The sequence below is a fragment of the Aspergillus glaucus genome, assembly GCF_001890805.1.
Source record: "Aspergillus glaucus CBS 516.65 unplaced genomic scaffold ASPGLscaffold_11, whole genome shotgun sequence".
Lineage (NCBI taxonomy): Eukaryota > Fungi > Ascomycota > Eurotiomycetes > Eurotiales > Aspergillaceae > Aspergillus > Aspergillus glaucus.
In genome coordinates this window covers 563698-584337 of record NW_019170463.1, presented here as the reverse complement: position 1 = coordinate 584337, position 20640 = coordinate 563698, and the positions used below count along the sequence as shown (strand labels likewise).

At 49.1% G+C, this 20640-nt stretch overlaps 6 protein-coding genes and 1 non-coding gene across 7 annotated transcripts; 5 read left to right on the top strand and 2 right to left on the bottom strand.

Annotated features, from left to right (window-relative positions):
• Positions 1–185: 185 nt before the first annotated feature.
• Positions 186–1830, top strand: ASPGLDRAFT_1492193 (uncharacterized protein; the record flags this gene model as incomplete). Its single annotated transcript, XM_022542011.1, has 4 exons — positions 186–435; positions 467–734; positions 771–1170; positions 1288–1830. 4 exons carry the CDS (start codon positions 186–188, stop codon positions 1516–1518), a joined length of 1149 nt encoding a protein of 382 aa, XP_022400632.1. The 3' UTR covers positions 1519–1830.
• Positions 1831–1843: 13 nt separating this feature from the next.
• On the bottom strand, positions 1844–3414 carry ASPGLDRAFT_58335 (uncharacterized protein; the record flags this gene model as incomplete). Its single annotated transcript, XM_022548310.1, has 5 exons — positions 1844–2295; positions 2357–2805; positions 2864–2993; positions 3049–3273; positions 3381–3414. The coding sequence occupies 5 exons, from the start codon at positions 3412–3414 to the stop codon at positions 1982–1984; spliced, it is 1152 nt and encodes a 383-aa protein (XP_022400631.1). The 3' UTR covers positions 1844–1981.
• A 30-nt stretch (positions 3415–3444) lies between these two features.
• Positions 3445–4236, top strand: ASPGLDRAFT_35938 (WD40 repeat domain-containing protein; the record flags this gene model as incomplete). The annotated part of the gene is made up of 2 exons (XM_022544629.1): positions 3445–3741; positions 3790–4236. The coding sequence occupies 2 exons, from the start codon at positions 3445–3447 to the stop codon at positions 4234–4236; spliced, it is 744 nt and encodes a 247-aa protein (XP_022400630.1).
• Positions 4237–5866: 1630 nt separating this feature from the next.
• On the top strand, positions 5867–6915 carry ASPGLDRAFT_66860 (DUF1996 domain-containing protein; the record flags this gene model as incomplete). Its single annotated transcript, XM_022549066.1, has 2 exons — positions 5867–6101; positions 6161–6915. 2 exons carry the CDS (start codon positions 5867–5869, stop codon positions 6913–6915), a joined length of 990 nt encoding a protein of 329 aa, XP_022400629.1.
• A 4138-nt stretch (positions 6916–11053) lies between these two features.
• ASPGLDRAFT_t91 lies at positions 11054–11125 on the bottom strand. Its single transcript has one exon. It is a non-coding gene; the product is annotated as a tRNA-Glu (tRNA).
• Positions 11126–12459: 1334 nt separating this feature from the next.
• On the top strand, positions 12460–13298 carry ASPGLDRAFT_26114 (uncharacterized protein; the record flags this gene model as incomplete). The annotated part of the gene is made up of 2 exons (XM_022543533.1): positions 12460–12854; positions 12911–13298. The coding sequence occupies 2 exons, from the start codon at positions 12460–12462 to the stop codon at positions 13296–13298; spliced, it is 783 nt and encodes a 260-aa protein (XP_022400628.1).
• Positions 13299–14205: 907 nt separating this feature from the next.
• On the top strand, positions 14206–20258 carry ASPGLDRAFT_127517 (uncharacterized protein; the record flags this gene model as incomplete). The annotated part of the gene is made up of 9 exons (XM_022540727.1): positions 14206–15197; positions 15251–15477; positions 15525–15655; positions 15706–15949; positions 16006–16527; positions 16641–16747; positions 16982–16991; positions 17634–17791; positions 18246–20258. The coding sequence occupies 9 exons, from the start codon at positions 14206–14208 to the stop codon at positions 20256–20258; spliced, it is 4404 nt and encodes a 1467-aa protein (XP_022400627.1).
• Between the last annotated feature and the right edge of the window lie 382 nt (positions 20259–20640).

The window sequence follows — 20640 nt, the reverse complement described above, 5'->3', positions numbered from 1 at the left end:
GGCCGACACTAGCGAGTCCCCACACAGGTATGTCGGCAGATATATCCATGGCTACTAGTCCTTCTAATAGCCGAATCTCTTGGCTTAATTTCCTCATCTTCGCTCCTGCCAGAAGGGAAAACTCGTGGACAATGCTGCAATACCTTGTCTAGAGAGCCAGTACTAACACACCAAAGGCAGACAAAATGGACCAAGAGCAACCATTTGATCCCGACATTAGCGCTCAGCTATACAACCGGATCATCTGCATCGGGCTTGGCGGAGCTCAACGATCCCTCCGTGGACGCCGTCTCCAAACAAACTGGTTCAATACCTGGGTTGCTCATCCAGAAGCCGCACCGTACGTACCTCAGTGGCTGACGCGATTTCCCGCGCCAATTTCCTCATTCCTAGAACAAATCTATCTGGTCATAGACACCCACGGCGTGCCCGTGGGTCAACGATGTGCTGGCCTACCATGTTCAAGCCATATCACCGCCAACCCGTCTCCAACCGGTGGAAATTGAGGATTTGGATGACTGCGTGTTGCTTTTGGGCAGTAACCTCAGCACCATGACGGATTCCATCGGGCTGGTTATGGATGTTTCGGATCTGCGTGTGTCGTATATACATGACCGGCTGGACTGGGATGAGAATGAGAACCAACCATGGTATAGTTTCCAGCTCTTCCTTGAACGACTGAATGCCATTATTGACGTGGGGAAGTACCGGCCCGTCCCGCCAGACAACGACATGTATAACCCGTACCAGGCTATGGCCAACTTCTGAAGCGTGGTCCCGTGGAATGATTGGGTTTTAAAGCAGAGCGTTGAGGCATTCGATGCGCTTGTTAAGGCGATTGAGGCTCGTCTTCCCCAGGAGACATCACACGATAGATTACGGCAACCAATCGCGACGCAGGAGACGCTGAATCCCGCCGTCAACGGATTCCCTCGAGCATTCCTGCTGCGAGCTACGAAGCCACACTTCAAATACATCACCCCGGGAATAAAAGTCTGCGATACAGAAATGCCGCCTCCCCAAATAGAGATCCATCATCCCAGCCGGGGAGATCCGGTGTTCCGCACCCCGTACTATCGTGAGTTCAACGGTACCCCAGCTGTCTCAGACGCGATTATTCTCTTCCCCGCGGCCGAGGCTCGGTATAGAGAGCGTCAGGTCGGACTCTGGGTATAGCTTGACCCAGCGTGGGCGAATACCGTGAAGCTGGCGCTGCCGTTCGAACTATCTTCGTACCCGAGATATGACGGGAAACATATTTCTCGAAAGACATCGACTGCGTTATAGGGACAGGGGAGCTGTCCGTTTTATGTGGATCATGACACGAGACTGGTTAGTTTACTGCGGAAATGGACGGAGCTTGTTGATGATGGGGTCTGGACGGTAGGTGAGGATGGGGTTGAAGGAGGGATGGAGTTTTACCGGCAAGCTGAAGACCCCGAGAAGACGGATTGGTTTGTGTTGAGGGAGGAATGCTTTGATTTGGGGTGGATTGCGTGCCACACCACGATTTCTTGAATGAGAGCATTTCCCGTGCCCCCACTGAGCTAGCCATCCGAGAAGCTTATCATGCGAAGGCACCCTCGAAAATGGTAGGGCAAGACAATCAATGGTCGCCAGCTGCTCGTCGAGATTTCCTGGCTTTCCCATTTCCGTAAGGACCGCCGTGAAGTTCTCAAATGCTAGTCCTATCGATAAGAATATCGAATCTGGAGAGGAAGAAGAAGAAAGGAAGCTGTCTGGTGAGACAAAGGAAAACTGTCAACTACAATGCTCAGTACAATATCTTAGGCACTATTCAGAGTGAATAGAAGGAGAATTTGAGAAAACTATTGATCATAAGGCCTATTTATATACAATATGGCAGCCATCAACTAGTTACAAAAGAAAATTGTTATGGAAGAAGATAAAAGCAACGTAAAGTGCATAACACAAATATGTGCTGGTCTATAGTTGAAGCCTTTTGCAGAGAGTTTCAAACCTACGCAACTTCGGCTTCAATTATCATCTCATACTCCCGAGGGTCAGGCCAAAAGTTGGCGATCTTCAGCCCAGCTTCGGTCAACAGCTTCTCCCATGCACCCCGTGTCCGCTCAGAAGCCGAAAGTAACGACATCATCTCCACGTCCATTGTAGCCTGGCTAATGCTCGCCCCCGTGGGAGGAAGAACAATGTCGTAGATGAAGAGTTTGGAGTATCCCTTGACCATTGCATCTTTTGTGTTGACTAGCAGTTGCTTGGCCTTGTCATCTGGCCAATCGTGAAGCACGGCGTGCATGAAGTAAGCTCGGCTGCCTGCGCTTTAGGTATTAGTATGCAGTTTTGACTTTCTGGGCCGCAGCGTCTCTTATCTCACGTTTGACCGGTTGCGGGAGAAAGAAGTCATGAGACATAGCTGTGATCTTCTTATCCACCTGAGCCTTGGCGATGACTTCCGGAACATCTTGCAAGACGAGCGATCCAGCGGGGATGTCCGGGTGCTTGACAAGGACGTGAGAAATATCGATCCCAGTGTTTCCACCCACATCAACAACGAATGGAAAGGCATCGTCCAACCTGGCGCCATCAAGCAGTCGGGCCGTGTCGTATACCTTGGTCCATGGAGTCTTCCATGCTGTCCAGGCCTCCATGTGACCGGTGAAAGCTTCACAGTGAGTGGGATTCTGCTGGAGTCGTCCGAAGAAGTTGAGGCCATCAGGGTCTATGTCCGAGTAGTTATTCGAGATGAAGTCCGTAGGCTCCTTGTAGGAGGTCTTAGCTAGATAGGCCGGCAGGTTGTGGCCTGCTGCAAGGTATTGATATGTTCTGGTTACGAGGTTAGTATAGCGGGGTGGGTTGAAGGATGCGTGTAATGCGTGCTCACGCTGCTTGAAGCGAGGCGCGAACCTTGGTGCTCTCGTCGCCGATGGCGTACGAGAATGCTGTCGGTTTAAATTTGTCCTCCGCTGTCTCCTCGACAATGTAAAAGGCTGCTAGCAAGCGGGAGAGCCGACCTGTATGTCTTGTATGAGTCTTGCTGGATGATATTCGCGTGGAAATGTGGCTTACGCAGTAGGTTTGTATCGATGGTGGCATTTGTAAGCTGGACCAGCTCGTTGATGGACTTCTCGCCACCCTTAGCGCTCGTCCAGAATTTCCAAAGGCCCAGGTCGATGCATGTCTGCAGAGCGGCGAAAACGACGGGATATTCTAAGCAGAAGCCCCAGGCGCGCTCATAAGGTGTCTCCACCCTGGCGAGCAGGGCTTCCACAGACAATCGCACAAGTTCCGGAACTAGACAGAATGGTCAGCATGTGCAGTTCTTTTCTTACGGTTCGAGAAAGTTACGTTTATTTCATTCATCAATCGGCTAAGGACTATCTCGTTATAAATCAATCAACCGTCATATTTAGCGCAGGCTGCGAGCGAGTCCATTATGAAATATATTCCCGGTCACTCAATGCTATGTCAAACACGTTGCGGCAGGACATATGCGAGCTCAAGGATCCCGGGTCTCTTACCATGGAATCCCGCCCCAAACAAACAGCATTGAACTCTATCGAATATGCGTGTGTTCACTGGTTCGACCATCTGTGTCAACATAACAGTAAAATCGTAGAGAATAGCCAAGAGCTCGATGACAAGGGCAAACTACACACTTTCTTTGCCGAGCATCTTCTTCACTGGCTGGAAAGCCTGGGTATCGTGCGAGAGATTTCAGCGAGTATACTCATCATCAAAAGTCTTCTGCAGAGTGTCCAGGTATGTTTCTCAAAACTTGCGAAAAGGATTCAACTAACAGGCTGCCAGTCAACCCCCAATTCTGAGTTTGCGAAACTGCTGCAGGATTCCATGCGGCTAGTCCTCACCTATGGTTCAACGATAGAGCAGGCTCCCTTGCAAGTCTACAGTGGAGCTCTTGTCTTTTATCCTGAGAACAGCGAAATCGAGCGTCTATTTTCGAACAGTAGGCTGCCATTCGTGAGGAGCGTGACTGGCGTTCAAAAGAACTGGAACTCCTGCCTGCAGGTACTCGAAGGCCACGGAAACTCACCAGTCAACGATGTACGCTTTTCGCCGGATGGTCAAACCCTAGCAACGGCCTCAACCGACTACACGATTAAGCTGTGGGACGCAACAACCGGAATTATGAAGCAAATTCTTGAAGGCCACAAGGGACCCATAAACTCGATCTCGTTCCTTCAGGATAGTCAGTCATTAGTGTTGGGATCAGAGGACGGCACAGTCTTATCATAGAACACGGCAGCTACGGGCTATGAAGAAATGTTGAAGAGCCATGAAGGTATGGTCTCGGCTATTTCCTTCTCAGCTAGCTCAGATACTCTCGTGGTGGGCTTAAGCAGTGGCACAATCTTGCTCCGGGATCCTGTTACCAGCACTTGGAATCGAATCTTTCAAGGCACGATTAACCTTTCGGAGGCAAGCGATGTCTCCTTAGATGTCAAAGCAACAATTAATCATGCGTGGGACAGAGTAAAGAAAGACAATAAAGCCATCAATCAATTTCTAGAAAGGAAGATCAGCTATGACGAGTTTGAGACCGTCATCAATGATGCCAAAAGAGACAACCCATCAGATTCAACCCATCAGATTTCATAGAGAAATATAACGCGTCTGCCAAGCATGTAAATTCCAATCGAGTGGATGCTCTGAATATCTCTCCTGATGGTCAAGTACTAGCCTGCGCCTGGAGAAACGGTACAGTCCGTCTTTGGGGTACAGCGTCAAGTACCTGGAAAGAGGTTTACAACAATGAACGTCCAGCGCAGGCATTGGCATTCTCCCCAGATAGCTTGACATTAGCTCTGGGCTTGTATCAAGGCTCTGTGCGGATTTGGGATATGAGGTCCAGAGCTTGGAAGCACATCATAGAAAAAGAAGAGTCACCCTCGCTTCCTATGTCTGCTGTATCCTTCTCACAAGATGGTCAGTCACTGTTTTCGATATCGGCAAAGAAAGTTCATCGCTGGAACTTAGCTACTAAGGAATCCCATGAAGTTATTTCCACAAATGGCCCCAGAGAATTCATCAATGCCATGGCTTTTTCTGAAGATGGTCGGCTTTTGACATTGGCTAGTTATATGGGAAGAGTCTACATTTGGGACACCAATCTCATCGCCTTGAATCCTTCAGTTGATGGCCCTGATAATAGGTCGACTACTGTTCCTTCGTCACGCAACCAGGCTCTTGTCTCATCTTCGGGCGTGAATAACCGCTTAATGGGCTGTCTTTTCTTCCTAGCCTTCCTGGGCTGTCATGTATCTTTTTCAGTCCGGATGCTGTTGTATTCTCCAGACAAGGACAATTCTTCCTACTTTGGGATAAAGATAGTGATAAAAATTGGCCTGGTTTTCGACGTCATCTCGTTCTCTGTGCTAGTTAGACTACTATTCATGGAGGCGGATATCCGCGCAATGAACCGAGAAACCAGGCGCTTGAATGCCTCTACTTTAGAACTTCAGTCGCAGATCCCTAGACTTGCCCAAGGTGACGACAGCCCTTGGTGCAAGGACCCTACCACCGGGGAATGGGAAATTAAAGGACATCTCTCCTCAGTCGATTTGATGGCTATGTCGCCAAATGGTCGCATCCTTGCTACAGCCTCTTTTATTATCCATCTATACGACACGACCACCAACCCCTGGAAAATGTGCCTTGAAGAAAGCGGTTTGATAGAGAATATCAAGTGGTCGCCGGGTGGTGAAAAACTGTGTTCAATGTCATATAAACAACCAGCAAAGCTTTTGGATGCCAACAACGCGATGGGGCTCGTTTTATATAGAATGATCTCGGCTGCTACCATGAGCATTCAAGAAGGATAAAAGACCATGGGGTCTCTCTTGTTATTCTTGTTGTTGTATTTACGATGCATCCTCTGATTCTCCTATCCTTGGCCGTGGGCTTCTCCCAGGCCTACACTGTTACCAATGTAGATCATTTCATGTTAAAAAACATTGACCCTCTGGTGATTCCCGGCAAATATGCCAGTCATATGCATGATTTCTTTGGCTCAGATGCTATCAATGTGAGCACCAAGACCTCTTCTGAGTTGCAGGGCGGCTGCACCACAGCCGAAAACCTCGATGATTTCTCAGCATATTGTGAGTTCTCTCCAGAGGATACGGAAAAGATGAATAATGACTAACTCAATTCGCGCAAGGGGTCCCGACACTCTACCATGTGAATGGATCGAATTATACCGCAATCAAGCCTTACCGATTCAGTGCCTACTACAAGGAGCTCGATAGCGCCGAAATCCCAATCCCTCAAAATCTCAAGCTCCTAGCGGGAAACGTGAGCGCAACGTCCCCTCATCAGCTCGACAAGAACGCCGGTGTCCAGTGGTTCTGTGACGGCGGGGAAGAAGAAGGGGACTCGGAAGACGACACGGACGATGCAGCGTTCCCCACCAGGACGTGCAAGGAGCATCTGCAAGGACTCCTACTCTTCCCGGACTGCGCGAGCCCAAAAACTCTGGAGTACGCTTATTCGGCCAATCCGAACTGGGTGGGTGGCTATGGCGAAAACCGCTGCCCGATTGGCATGTATCGGATTCCTCGTTTGCGCTTCTCTATCCGTTATGACCTGCGGTCCATTCTTCCGGATGGTTGGTCTGGAGCTCCTCCAGTGAAGCTTTCTTGTAGTGGCTCGTATTGTATGCATGGAGACTTTATCAACGGGTGGCTTCCAGAGGCTGCGGAGAATATGGTGAAGGACGCGCCGTCTAATGATCGCGAGTACTTCCGTGTCCATGGTCCTAAAGCCGAGGACGATCAGGGCTCTGAGTTTGACGCCCAGGACGCTGACCCCAGCCACGGCACAAGTGACTACTGGACGAGTGTGAGGATGATGGGCGCGAGTCGGAATTCGACGATGTTGAGAAGACATTCAGCATATCATCGTTTGAGGTTGTAAATGATGATCAAAAAGGCATAGAGTATGGAAAACGCAGAGTCCTGCCTGTCAGCACTGGTGTCTACATAATTTGTATGGAGTAATCGTTTAACAGCTCAAAAATCTATTCTCACTAAAAAACCTCCGCTGCAGAAGAGTGACTATCTTGGCTTTCTCACGAACACCGTGTACGGTCAATGATGTACTAACAGCAACCCGTCGGTGATGATTGTTTTCTTCGTATAGGTAGGCGAACACAGCCGGAACCTGATTGAGCCATCAATCACTGACAGTGCAAGTGCGAGAATTGGGAAGAAACATTGATCAGATTGTTTGCTTTCAAAGATAACGATAGACCGTGTGTGGTGGCTCCCCAGCCATAATTTGTAGGAAGTCTCACCCCCATTGGAGTCAACTCAGAGTCTATCATTCTGTTGCAATACGATCCTTAAATGAATTCCACCACTCTTGCTACTCGTGAAGGTGTGTGGCTTGTTGGCTTTCTGATGTACGAAATCCATGTATCATGCATCCACTGGAACATTTTAGTTTTTCCAAGTCTAGAAAATGGTCCGCAGTGGTATGCTGCATTCTCCAAATTTATTTTCCATGTTGCAACATCTGGGAACTCATAGCCCCATCTTTTCGCTGTCATGTTGTATCATCAGAGCCTGTTCTCTGGTTCCGTCAGCCCTATAAGTACTTCCGTCAACTTGGAGTCTCGCCTGTCTTACCATCGCTGAAGTTGACAGTCAGAAACATTTCTCAAGGAGTGAAGAAGGTCCTTTATAAGAAACAGCTGAACTTCGACAGAATCAGAATTTCTGTCCCGTTTCGCTTTTGCAACGATCACGTTTGTCACAAGCGCAGCCGGGTCCCCGTACCATAGGGTTAAATCAAGTTTACCCTAGAGAATATATATCCAAAAATAATTACACTAAGACCAAGGAAGTTCACCACAGAAGAACCACAACACCACCTATTCTATCCAAATGTCCACCAACCTTCGAGTAAATGCTCGATGCTCGTCCCCAATTTCAGGTCATTCCTCGTGTAATCCCCGTGCTATCCGTCTGAGATTCACATTTGAGGGAAAGATTATATTCGACATACCGCTGGATGGGTCGCCAACAAGACGATGGCGTTATTTCCTTCATAACTTGGAGTCCCAGGCATTGTTGCATCTCAGACCAGCATCTCCCAAAGAGGTTCAACCTGGAACTGCAATGGTTTTGCGTTCGAAGGATAACGGTCTCGGAGAGAATGGAGTTGAATACGTACGTTAGTATCGAGTCTAGAGGTACTCTCACACGAGCTTCATTTGCGGGGCGCGCTCTAATCATCGATAGCACAATGCTAGAGATGACTATTCCACCCTTGCGCCTCTAATAAATCATTCAGTATATCAGAAATTGTGAAGTTTCTTTATCTCTTGTATTTAAGAGGTAAGAGGTATAGCGAGGCTGTGGACTCTTGTCTGGAGGTTGAGGGCTTCTCGCGCTCTGAAACATTTGATCCAGAAACGGCTATTTGACGACCTTCGTGGAATTGCTGTCCATTTTGCAATCAGATCATTCTTACGGATCAATAGTCTTGGTTTTCCACATTGGCTTCGGCGTTCCCCCCATGGGCGAGCACATTACGCTGTTGGTTATGCGGTATTTGCAGAATAAATCTGCCCTGTATCATCTAGTTCCACGATTGCCTGCATGGCCACGCCTTCTCCACGCTCAAGTCGCTTACATTCGACGAGCGCAAGCGGAGCCCGCATGAAGCAGTCTTCTAGTTGGCTTTCCATCTTGCGACATGCTTGTTTGTATTGTCACCTGCCTAAACCTTGCCTCGTAGGGCTTCTGGTCACTATCGATCATTCCGAGGAGACTGGGCTTTTTTTGGTGCAGAGGAGAAATCAGGCTTATGTTCTCCACTACTTCATTTGATTCTTTGACTATTGTCCCTTTGTCCCTTGCCAACGGCCATTGTTGATCCCAGCATCGTGCCATCTGGATTCTGGGCGTTCCTAGGCGTTCAAGGTATTTCTGAAATCTGAAAGAATACGTCATGCCTCCTCAGCTTGCTTACTGAGAATCGCTCTCGAGACGAAGTCTCTCCTGCCGGGCGTCAGCGCTTTTCTTAGCTGCGTCAGTCAAAGGTCACCGTTTAACCATAGCGAAGGATTGTACATGGCCAATAACTGCTCGCGATCATTGAAGCATCGATCCGGGTCAAAATCACCGTGCTTGTGCTCTTCAACTATCTGCTTTTATCAATCTGTCAGGCCTAGATAGCTCATTCTCAGGGATCTCAGAGCGCTAAAGGTCTCACAGAGAGAAAGGGATACGTAGTAAAAGTCAAGGTGTCCGCTGCAGTAAATCAATAAAAACTTTGGAGCAAAAGCTTTGTCAATGCCTAAAAGCAGGCCGCGTCGTAGACAATTGTCCATGAGTCGTAATCTGAGGGAAAGGACCTTCTTGGGGTGAAGAAATCTCTGGTGAATCCTTGTTGGGACTGGTATGAGCGAAACCTGTGCGGCACAGAAGCATGCATTTTATCTTTTAACCAAGAGCAGCGTTTCTTCCTTATTGCGTTAGTTGCGTAGATATTTGTCGATTATATCGAGTGGATCTTTTAGGTCGCGCTGATCCTTTCTCAGCATCGTATCGATTGAGGGCGGTTGGTGGCGACGAGAACCCTATACAACTAGCTATCTTCTGACTTATCATCCAAAATTCCTGCTGACTCCTTGGAGATGGTGAATCGCCGTTCTAAATATATCTAGAGAGCTCACAAACGCCAAGTTTGTCAAGTAGTGGATTTGACGGGGACAATGGGCAGTTCGGTCAATGTCCACTAGAATATTGCATCCTGAGCAATTCGCATATGGATAAATAACCTATACGGCGGACCAGATGGAGAGCTATGCTTCGTTGATTGAAGGATCCTGTGGTTGCCAAAGGGGACACAAGAAACCCAGTACCAAAGCACTGACGGCATTTCATCATTGGAGTCAGATTAGAGCGCCATCCCAACGTTCATGCAAGCAAAACCGCCTTAATAAGTAGTTTTAAATGGTCCGTTTCATCAAGCTGTAGCCCGTAATCATGGCATCCGGCTTCTTTGTATAAAATTTGCACTTCTGTCAAAAGATGGATTGAGGAGAGAACATACTCGGTCACGAGAGTGAGCTTGAAATATACTGTCAAGACTATCATTTCCCCCAATTTGGCCACCACTTAAGAATCTTATGACAACTGGCCAAGTTCAGGAGCTTATTGGAGGAGATTATGGTATAGAAGTCCTTGATGATACTCTGGCATCCACGCTGTTTGTTGCTGTACTGGAATGATTTCCTCCCGAGGCAAAGGGTCTTGCATTTCTGGTTGATCTGAAGGAAGCTCGGGGGGGCAGGGGTGAAGGAGATTTAGACAGGTATATGGTCAGATTGGTGAGGTTGACAGTGATTGGCTTGATTGTGTTTTCCTCATCAACAAGATTCAACCCTTCTTTGGCCGCCTGAGCTAGTGACATTATGAAAAGGCCCAGGTCCATCGTCCTTCTTGTCCCGAACTGCTCAATTGGAGTACTGATTGTCTTCCTCGGTGTATTTAAAACCTTCCCCTTTGTATATGCGTGCAATTGCATGTACACTGTGCCTGTCATGCGCACAAATATGTCTTTTTTGGGTGGATACCCGCGAGACTGGTTCTGGGCGCAAAGCGTCTCTGACTTGACTCTGTTTCAGTACAATAGATCCTGCTCTTTTCTAAAATGGAAGAGATGTCTCCAGGAGCATATTGCTCTCCAAGTACTTTGGGTTTTCGTTGATCGGTGCTGGTAGTCAGTAAACCGTTATAGTAACTTTGACAGATAAACGATGATAGGAGGGTGTTGTGTTGAGTCTTCAGTCATGGGTCTTATTTGCGCAAGAGAGGTGAAGCTCAAGGAGACACCGCGGCTTGACGCAATTCACTTGTTGCATATTTTGTTTGAACATGGAAAAACTAGTATTTGAGGTAGTTAGCTCAATTTTGATGCAGTGCATTTCGAAGACAACCCATAAACTAGACTTGCTTCGAGCAAATGATGAGATCAAAAAGACAAAGCAAAACGCAGGAAGGAGATTTCCAAATCAAGAGCAAAAAAAGAAACCGATTGTATGTTCCGACACGGGGAATCGAACCCCGAGCTGCCGTGTGAGAGACGGCGATGTTAACCATTACACCATATCGGATTTATTGGTACTTTTGTACTGGAATAGGTTTCATGTAGCCAACTACTTATAACGTATCTGCAGCCTATTCTGACATGGTTCGGATGATGAAGCGTCAAGTGTATCGAATGTCGGTGTCTTTGATCTGATGCATCTAATATTTACACTTTTACCGAGTACGGATCTATTTTGCACAGAGTACTCTAAATCCGGCCAGATCATCAGCGTGGGATCATACCCGAAGCAGTAACGGCAGTGGTGTTCGCGGTCTCCTGAGTGAATTGGAATCCTCGGACGAAAAGGGACGGGATTGCTGGGAAGTATGTCTCCATCGCCATCCACGGACGCGTCGGTTATTACACCGTCATCCGTGATCCGTTGTATTAATTCATGGCATACAAGTACAGGAGTAGCAAGCAAGAACATTCTCATACAACAAATATCCTCTACCTGTATACTGCTGCACAAGTATAAGTATGCCATAGCTACAAAAACTGAGATATAGAATAGATTAAGATAATACCGTATGATACCGTCAGGAACCATACACCAGCGTTCCACGGCATAGAAGAACTGTTACATACCGCGTCACAAACCGTACCAGACGCGCCTCTGTCCGCGGCCAAGCCAAGCGCCTCGTCCGAAAAAGGCAATTTCCTTTCAGGCCTTTACCACACCCACACAACCATAGTACTCGCTCTCTTTACACACAGAGACTGAAAGTCAACACACGCCAGCAATGGTCCTCCACGGCGCCTCGACACCAGTATCCCTTTCTTCCGCTCCTTTTTCCCCTTCCCTTCTTTCCGTTCTTCCTTCCTCTTCACCACTTCTTCTCCTACCACTAATACTACTATCACCACCACCTTCACCTCACCATCACCACTATCGTCAACTTCGGATAGATAGACGGACTATGTCACCTTCGCCCCGTTCTACCTCACTTGATTATCAGCCTCGTCAGATTTTTGCCTCATCCTGACCAAGTTTCTTACTCACGCCCACCGTTCTTGACTTCCAACTTTCACCCATTTTCTCTCTCTCTCTCTCTCTCTCTCTCTCTCTCTCTCTCTCTCTCTCTCTCTCTCTCTCTCTCTCTCTATAATTATTCCTCTTATTCTCCCTCCCCCCCTTTGGACCGATTAATCTCCCACGTCACGGCCGTCCCGACTAAAAATTCAACCGAGCATCGCAAAATTCTGACCTCAACCCACTCCCAATCTCTTGCGACCGGTCGACCCGAAAGCAGGAATTAATAAGGGAGAAACAATTCTTGAGAAAAAAGAATTAATTCTCCCTTCCATTCTGCCTATTCTACAACCATATCTACACTTTCTACTGCCTACACCGAAGTCATGGCGTCAGCACCTAACGGTCGCTCCAGCCGGACAGGCAGCACTAAGACGGTCATCGTTCTCAAGCTGTCACCCGAACTCTTGAGTCGATTTCCTAGTGATTCTTCGAAGAGCACACCTACCGAAGCCACCGACTCGAATATGAACACCATGAATGCTTCCTCTCCGGTCAAGGAGAAAGAGGGCTCCCCTGCCTCGTCCATGGCAGATGTGCCCGTTCCCCCGTCGGACAACGCTTCGGATGCGAACTCGACGCCTGCAGGCGCAGCGTCCACGGACACTCCTCGTCGGAAGGGATTGCCAGGTCCAAAGCCGGGAGCCAAGCGAGGAGCCAGCCAGATTGATTCGGCACCCAAGCCTAGAGGGAAGCCGGGCCCGAAAAAGAAGCAAAAACTGTATGTTTTCCTTCGACCCACGCAGATACAAGTACATGTATGCTAACGCTCAACAGTGACGATGGAACTGTGGAACAACCCAAAGTGGCCACCGGTCACCGACTCGGTCCCAAAGCCAACGCTGGTGCTATTAATGCCGGCCTCCGTGCCCTGGATCGCACCGGTGCTCCTTGTCGCAAATGGGAGCGCAAGCCCCTGCAACTGAAGAGCTTTACCGGGATCCACTGGCAGCTACCTAGCTGGCGAACACCCAAGCCTCCAAAGGTCGAAGAGAACGGCGACTCCAAGGCGGCTGTTCTCGACACGGCTGAAACCGATAGCAAGGTCAACAACAGTGCCAGCAACGTCCCTAGCGAAAAGAGTAACTCGGGGGATGGCGGTCTCACCCCCGTTCCTCCGCCAATGGTTGAAATATCGTCTCCAGCCATTCCTATGGCCACCTAGCCATCAGGTTCTCGAATTTGCTTTATCATGCTACTGCATCTCTATTCTCTTCATGTATATTACTCTTATCTTTCGTTGCCGTTGTTTTCTTTTGTTTTTACCCCTTTGGAAGCGGTCAGGCGTTTGTCTGTTTTGTGGTTTGTTTGGCGTCGGTCCACCATTCGGTTGTGTTATTAATTTCTTGTTCTTGAACAGTAGTGCTTTGTTTTTGGTTCACTGTTCTCAAGTCTGTTTATGGCGGGCTTGATTGGTTCTTGTATCATTAGGGCTATATCCGGAAAACCGGAATTATTGGATTTTTTTTTTTTCCTAGGTGCTTGTTATTTGGGCCGGAATGTACGGAACCGGATTGGAATGCTTTATCAAAAGTTGTTTGAACACTGCTAATCTTGTGTTGGTTTGGTGTGGTTGAAGTGTTTATCATGTCTACTCTGTATCTGTAGTGTCGTCTGAATCTGTTTGGGCTATCTAGTGAGATGAGATGGGCTCACAGTAGCAGCCAACTAGTGTCTGTCTATCGTCTTCCTTGTAAATGAACATTCTGCGTAGATTCACTCTTACTCTTAACGATGATACATGATCTGATTTCCCCGCATGACTTGATGGCCGTTGTGACAGTCGTACAGTCGGCTATCCAGGGCTGTATGGATAAATAGATCTTTCTATTTGTCGTGTTTCCCCTCTTTTATTCTATTCTTGTTCTTTTTTCTTCTCTTGTAGAATTGATTAGGTGGCTGCTGCCTGTACGAAAGCGGTTGCAATCGCAATATCAATCCGGGAGCTCTACAAGGACTGATCAGGAAGGGGGAAAGCAGTGAAAATCAAATTGATCACGCGATCACAGAGAAATCCAATAACCCCGGCAATAGTTGAGCCAGACTGAATGGTGTTGAGCAAAATGAGCTCCATGCCATCATCACCACCAGAAGCAACATCACTATCGGCGGGTGGATCTCGAGCAGCTCCTCCGACAATAACAACGGCGACTCCCTCACCACTCTCCAATCCCCCTCCCAGCTATTTTCTCTCCTCCAACCTCCGCCGTTTGTCCTACGCTTCTGTTCTGTCGGGCGCTGCGACTGCACCTGAGAATACTACCACTGACCGTTTATCGTGGGATCCGCCTGACAACCATCGTCATCATCGTCTTTATCTTCCCCCGCCTTTCCGTCATCAGCTTCAGGACCACAACCACAACCACCTCCAGAATCCCTTTTCTGACGGCCAGACTCCATTCTCTCCTTTGCTGCTGAATGCCGATATGCAGATGAATTCCGCTGCTTGGAGGTCGGGAACGACGGCGACATACAGTAGCAACAATAATACTACGACTACGACCGAACATCCCCTGCCTCCCTACTCTCGAAAATTCGTCAGTTACCCTCAATATAACAACTATAATAATACGTTCCTTCACGGTCCCGGCAGCTTACACGACCCTTTCAATCCCGCCCCGTTCTTCACACCCTCCTACCTCCGAAACTCAAGCTACGCCGCCCGACTGCAGTCCGACCATCGAGCTCGAATCGCATCCGGCGAGAACGATGATATCCCCCTCCCATCGAACCCCTTCTCAACACTATCTTCTTCCTCATCCTCCGCCTCGAGCCATGCGAATTTACCCCGGATAGCTCCGTCTCATCGCGGCATGACCCATGAGGTCATCGAGCGAGAACCCCCCAGCATCGACGACCATATTCCCCCGCTGCCGACTCGATGGAGTGAGACGGACAAATACCCGACACTTGAGATGATGCATGGGGGTCTGGAGCTTCGGTACACAGGGCCGCTCAATAAGCATGAGCATGAAGCAGCTGCGGCGCGTACGGATTATCCGATGCCACCGCAGTGTGGGATCTATTATTTTGAGGTTACGATTCTGTCGAAACCGAAGGATGGGTATGTTTTTTTCTTGGACAATCTTTATAGCGCGTCATGGGCTAATTGTTTAGGATGATTGGCATCGGGTTCTCTGGTGGTAAAGCGTCGAACGAGAGACTCCCCGGGTGGGAGACAGACTCATGGGCCTATCATGGAGATGATGGCAAATCGTTCTTTGGGGAGAATCAGGGACAGGGGCGACCGTATGGTCCAACATTCGGTGTGAATGATACTGTCGGCTGTGGTGTGAATTTTGCTACGGGATGTGCGTTTTTCACTAAGAATGGTGTCTTTCTCGGTATGTATCGTGAACCATAGATCATGGCGAGGTGCTGACATTGGTAGGAAATGCGTTCCGGGAATTGAAAAACATGAAGTTGTACCCGTCAGTAGGGATGAAGAAACATCCTACTGTTCATCTGATCTCCAACTTTGGGCAACAGCCATTCATGTTTGATATTGATGGCATGGTCAAGGTATGTTGTTTTCGAGGGGGTAGTGTATATATATAGCTAACTTTTAGCAGAGAGAAAAAGCGGCGGTTTACTCAGATATCAGCCGCACCAGTACTGCGAACCTTCGACCCTCATTGGGCGAGGACGCGCTTCTTCATGAACTGGTGGCTCAGTTCCTGGCTCATGATGGCTACATCGAAACAGCTCGAGCCTTTGCTGAAGAAGTGGCAGCTGAGACAGCGGCATTGAACGGCCATGGAGATCCGTTGAAGAAATATGAAGTGGAAGAGGATCTCGAAGCGATTAACCGGCAGAGTGAGTCCTTTTTCTTCTATTCCTCTCAATCAGTGCAATATACTAACTGTGTGCAGAAATCCGGGCAGCCATTTTGGATGGCGATATCGACAAAGCCTTGAAATATACTAATGCCTACTACCCCAAAGTCCTAGAAGACTACCCTCACATTCAATTTAAATTACGATGTCGCAAATTCTTGGAGATGATGCGTCAATCGAACGATCTGTCGATGGCAGCCGCAGCCAAGCGCAGCAAGTCAGCTTCCAACGGAGTCTCGGACGGTAATGCTGTGTATGGTCAGGAGATGGAAGTGGACGACCAAACGCAAGACGGAGACGGGTGGGAAGCCGATGGCATGGACACGGACGATCCAGAAGCAGCAGCCAAGTTCCAGACGCTCCTGACGGAGGCCGTGCAGTACGGACAGCAGTTGCGTATGGACTATCCGACCGACGAACGAGGGGGCAACAAGAAAATGCTGGACGACATATTTTCTCTAGTAGCATATCCGGATCCACGACGATCAGTTCACGGACATTATCTGGACCCGGCTGGACGAGTGGTGGTTGCTGAAGAGCTGAACTCGGTCATTTTAGGTAAGCTCTCTCCACTCTGTTTGCTTTTTGTGTTTCGCGTCCCTTGCGTTCCTTCGTGCATTGCAAACGATCAACATTTGGGCTTAGCTGACGAGTGTGATGAACCATCACAGTCTCTTTAGGGAAAGCATCGTCGGCGGCGCTGGAGCGAGTTTACCAGCAAACAGAGGCACTGGTGAATGAGGTTAGTGACGAGGGGGGTGCGGGGGCGTTTATCAATGTTCGAAATGATATTTTGCTATGATGGGTATCGGGATATTATTGGATCAGACTGTATTTATTATGAATGTCTACTCCATCGTATAATCTTTCCTTTTCCACAGCCTTCTAGCCCGTGTGCACCACATGAAATCCGGATGAACCCGCTCAGCATATGTATGTCAGAGCACATACATGTGTCTCTTCTCCTTATGGCTCGCATGGGCGATTCGGTTCAATCCGGAGCCACGATGAGAAATTTGTCCGTAGTGTTCCTATCCTAGCCGAGATGTAGGGCATGACTGAAGCAAGCGGATCGGAGATGCAGACAGACAGCAGACCTTGGGCAGCGGCCAGCTCACCGGGTATCTGTCGGGTGAAGATGCCGGTTTTCATGAATGCTGACATATTTGAGGCGAATATAACTAACAACTCAGTGATTTTTCAACATTCTGCTGTTGTTTTGTTGTTTTTTGTGCCCGGAGTCCGATGTTTACTCCGGGGGGTGTTCGTATATAGATGTTTGTAACGGGTCTGTATTGGGATGTAATATATGCAGATGGCATGCCGAAAAGCGTAATCTTAATACAATATTACAGTCAGTCACCGTCTTTTGGCTTCGCTTAGTTTGACTTTCACATCTTCAGCTTTCCACTCCCCTATTCTCTCTCTCTCTCTTGGTCTCTCAATTACATTAAGATATTCAATCGTTTCAGCTCTCCACTGCCAACCGGAGCTCTCCGATGATCATCTGTCTCATCCGAGATCTGATGCCAGGCCAACTCACGCCTTTTCGCTGGCCAATTCTGACTTGACTAACTGTGCCCTCTCTCTCTCTCTCCGTTGACCGTGGGAAAACCCCCTATCGAATGACGCTGCTGCATCGCGTTTTCTGATCCATAGAAAAGGGGCCATGGAATACAAATACGAACATCATCATCCGATTAATAATGGCGGCATTATACGTTGTTGTTGTGGTCAGCCCGAGTGCGCATTCCTGCGCGAAAACCAGTTGGCGCTGGAGGCTGTTGAGAAGAACCTCGAGACCGCCGCGCGATTGGGACAGGTAAGACATTTTTTTTTTTTTTTTTTTTAAAAAAAAAAAATAATAATAATTATAGTAGACCATTTGGATGGAAACTATTGGTATTGTCATTTTGTATTACCTGGGGTGATGATGATATCAGATCCCTGGTCTTTGCTGCCCCTCTTATATACTCCATTCTGCGCCCTATATACAAATAGCTTACATGCCGGGGTTGTTTTTCTCATTTTGTGATTTCTTGGTCTTGCCCCCATCATTCCTTATCTCACTGTGGCAATGTATGGTCCTTCTCAATAGGGACTGATTTGTTATTATTATTGTTTTGTTTTGTGTCTCTCCCCCTAACATCCCGTATACATGCAATGTCATGGAGGTCAAGGGGCTACAGTCCGGCGTCCTCTCCCAATGCTTTCCAGTCCGTCACGTCATGGCTTTTGATCCTATGGCCTCATCGTCGCTAACCTTCTCACTGCAGGCCCTCCTCCATCGCCATGAGTCCTACATCGCCGAGGCAGAAGAGGACCGTCGCCGGTTACTCGACAGCATCGACGCCCTCGAGCGCGAGCGTCGACAAGTCCAGACTGAAAATGCGCGCATGATCCAGGAGAACAGGAGTCTGGTCGAGCAGCTCGATGCGTTGAATAATACCGTCGCTGATTCCGACGCGCATGTTAACTCGTTGGCTGTTGCGTTGGAGAACACCGAGGCTGAGCTGCGTACTGTTAGTGCTAGTGCTGCGCGGGCGGCGGAGCTGGAGGCTCAACTTAATCGCATGGAAATTGAGCAGTCAAGGTTGCAGGATAGTTTGATGTCTGCGCGTGAGGATGAGAAGTCTGCTTCGACGCGGTGGAAGAAGGCTGATTCGACAATGCGCGAGCTACATGAGCAGGTTGAGCGGTTGGAGAAGGAGGCGCGCGAGGGGCGAGAGAGTCATGCGGATCTTGTCCAACGTATGGAGCGGCAGAGAACTGTTGAGCGGGAGCTGGATGGTGCGGCTGGACGGTTGAAGGGTGCTGCTCCAGTGCACCAACATGTTGGCCGCCAGCCTCATCAGACCAGTGTTGTTTCGCGCTTTGTTAGGGATATCTTGCAGGACAATGCGAATCTGCAGATTGGGGTCATGGAGCTGCGGGATATGCTCGAGAGTTCGAATCAGGAGGTGCAGAACTTGCGCGACCAGGTTCTGTCGCATCACCCGCTAAACCATGACGAGGGAGATGGAGAGGAACGCAGACCGTCGTCTGAATCCCAGCCGGCAGTAGGCAAGAGACTGAGCCAGGAGTTGGACGGACCTCGTGTATCGCCAGAGTACCACATCCATCATCACTATCACCCGCCGTCGTCGACACCAAAGAAGGAGAAGCCGAAGCTGAGCCGTCGATTGACAAAGAAGAGACGTTCGCTGGGCAATCCGGCCTTGATGCATTCGGCCCGTCAACCGTCTGTCTCCTCCACATCGACGATCCTCTCTCAGACCTCTGTTTCTATTCCTCCGTCATCGCATCGTTGGTCCGCGCATTCGTCTGCTACAGAGTCGCTGGCAAGCTCCCCGACTTCAGGATGCCACAACCGTCCAACATCCATCTTTGACCGGATGGAGCGAGGATTCGATTCATCCCAGCCAACAAGTCCAGAGTTATCTCCTATGTTCAAGGGGGTAGCTCGACAGGGCAGGACTCTCGATCTCCCGTTCAGAGAAGACTCATTTGGCCGCGCTATCGAGGATGAACTTGCGAATCTGGATGCCCTGAATGACCACTGCACAACCGTTCCCGCAATCCCAGAAGAGGGAGAAGACTATTTGCAAGAGAACGGTAACCAACGACCCGTAACGCCCGACATGTACCTTCGCCGTCGACGCGGTTCTCACGATAGCTTCCTATCCGTGGCAGGCATGGACATTCACACGCCCAGTCGTCGACGCTCTCGCACGGGCGGACCGGGACCAATACCCATTGCTGGAATCCATCGTCGCAACTTCTCGTCCGGCGAAGTATACTCGACGCCGCCGGTGATCGCGACGACAACTGTCACGGCCGATCGAGAGGCCCCGTCTAAGAACCCGCACTCCCCGCGCAGCCTGTTGGCATCTGTCTGTCGAAGCCAGGGCCAGTCCCAGGAGACAGAAAACACACCAGCAGCGCGCACCTCACCATCACGCAAGCCATCAATTACCCGACGAGTCGGCGGCTGGGTACGAGGACGCTGGGGAACAGCACCTGTGGCTGCACCTGCACCTCGGCCATCTGAAACTGCATCCCAAACACAGCCACCAAGCTCATCACCAGCCGTGGATGCGCTCACCAGGAACCAGAATAAGGCTAAGGCGGAGCATGTACCTGCGCCTGACGCTGCGTTCCGGTTCCGGCATCCTGGCGTCAACCAAAAGGGCCCGATTATGGGGTTTCGGCCGTCGCCTCATCCGCCTATCTCTGTGCATGCGGAGGCTGTGGATGAGGGGGCGTTGAGGGAGAGTTTGGCCGAGTAGCTTCTCTTCTCTCTTTCTTTTTATGCGTGCTCATCTGTACTTTGACTGTATTCTTGTGCTCTGACCTGTACTAAATTCCGGGCGACTGACGATTTTCCTTTGTTTATATGTATACGACTGTACCGATACCATCTATATAGACACACATTTGCATCCTGTCAATGCAATAGCAATTCGATATCCTCCATTTAAATCAAACAAACTCATCCTGCAGAACCCCACGTGACCCCTCCCCATCAACCATCACATCCCTTCCCAAAACACTCTAGCCATAGTATCCGAGCACATCTCACCCAACCCAGTTGATTGGTTCTGTTTGGTATTTCCGTACTGCAGGATCGCGCTAAGCCTCAGGCTAATCTCGCCGCGCTCCAATTAGAAA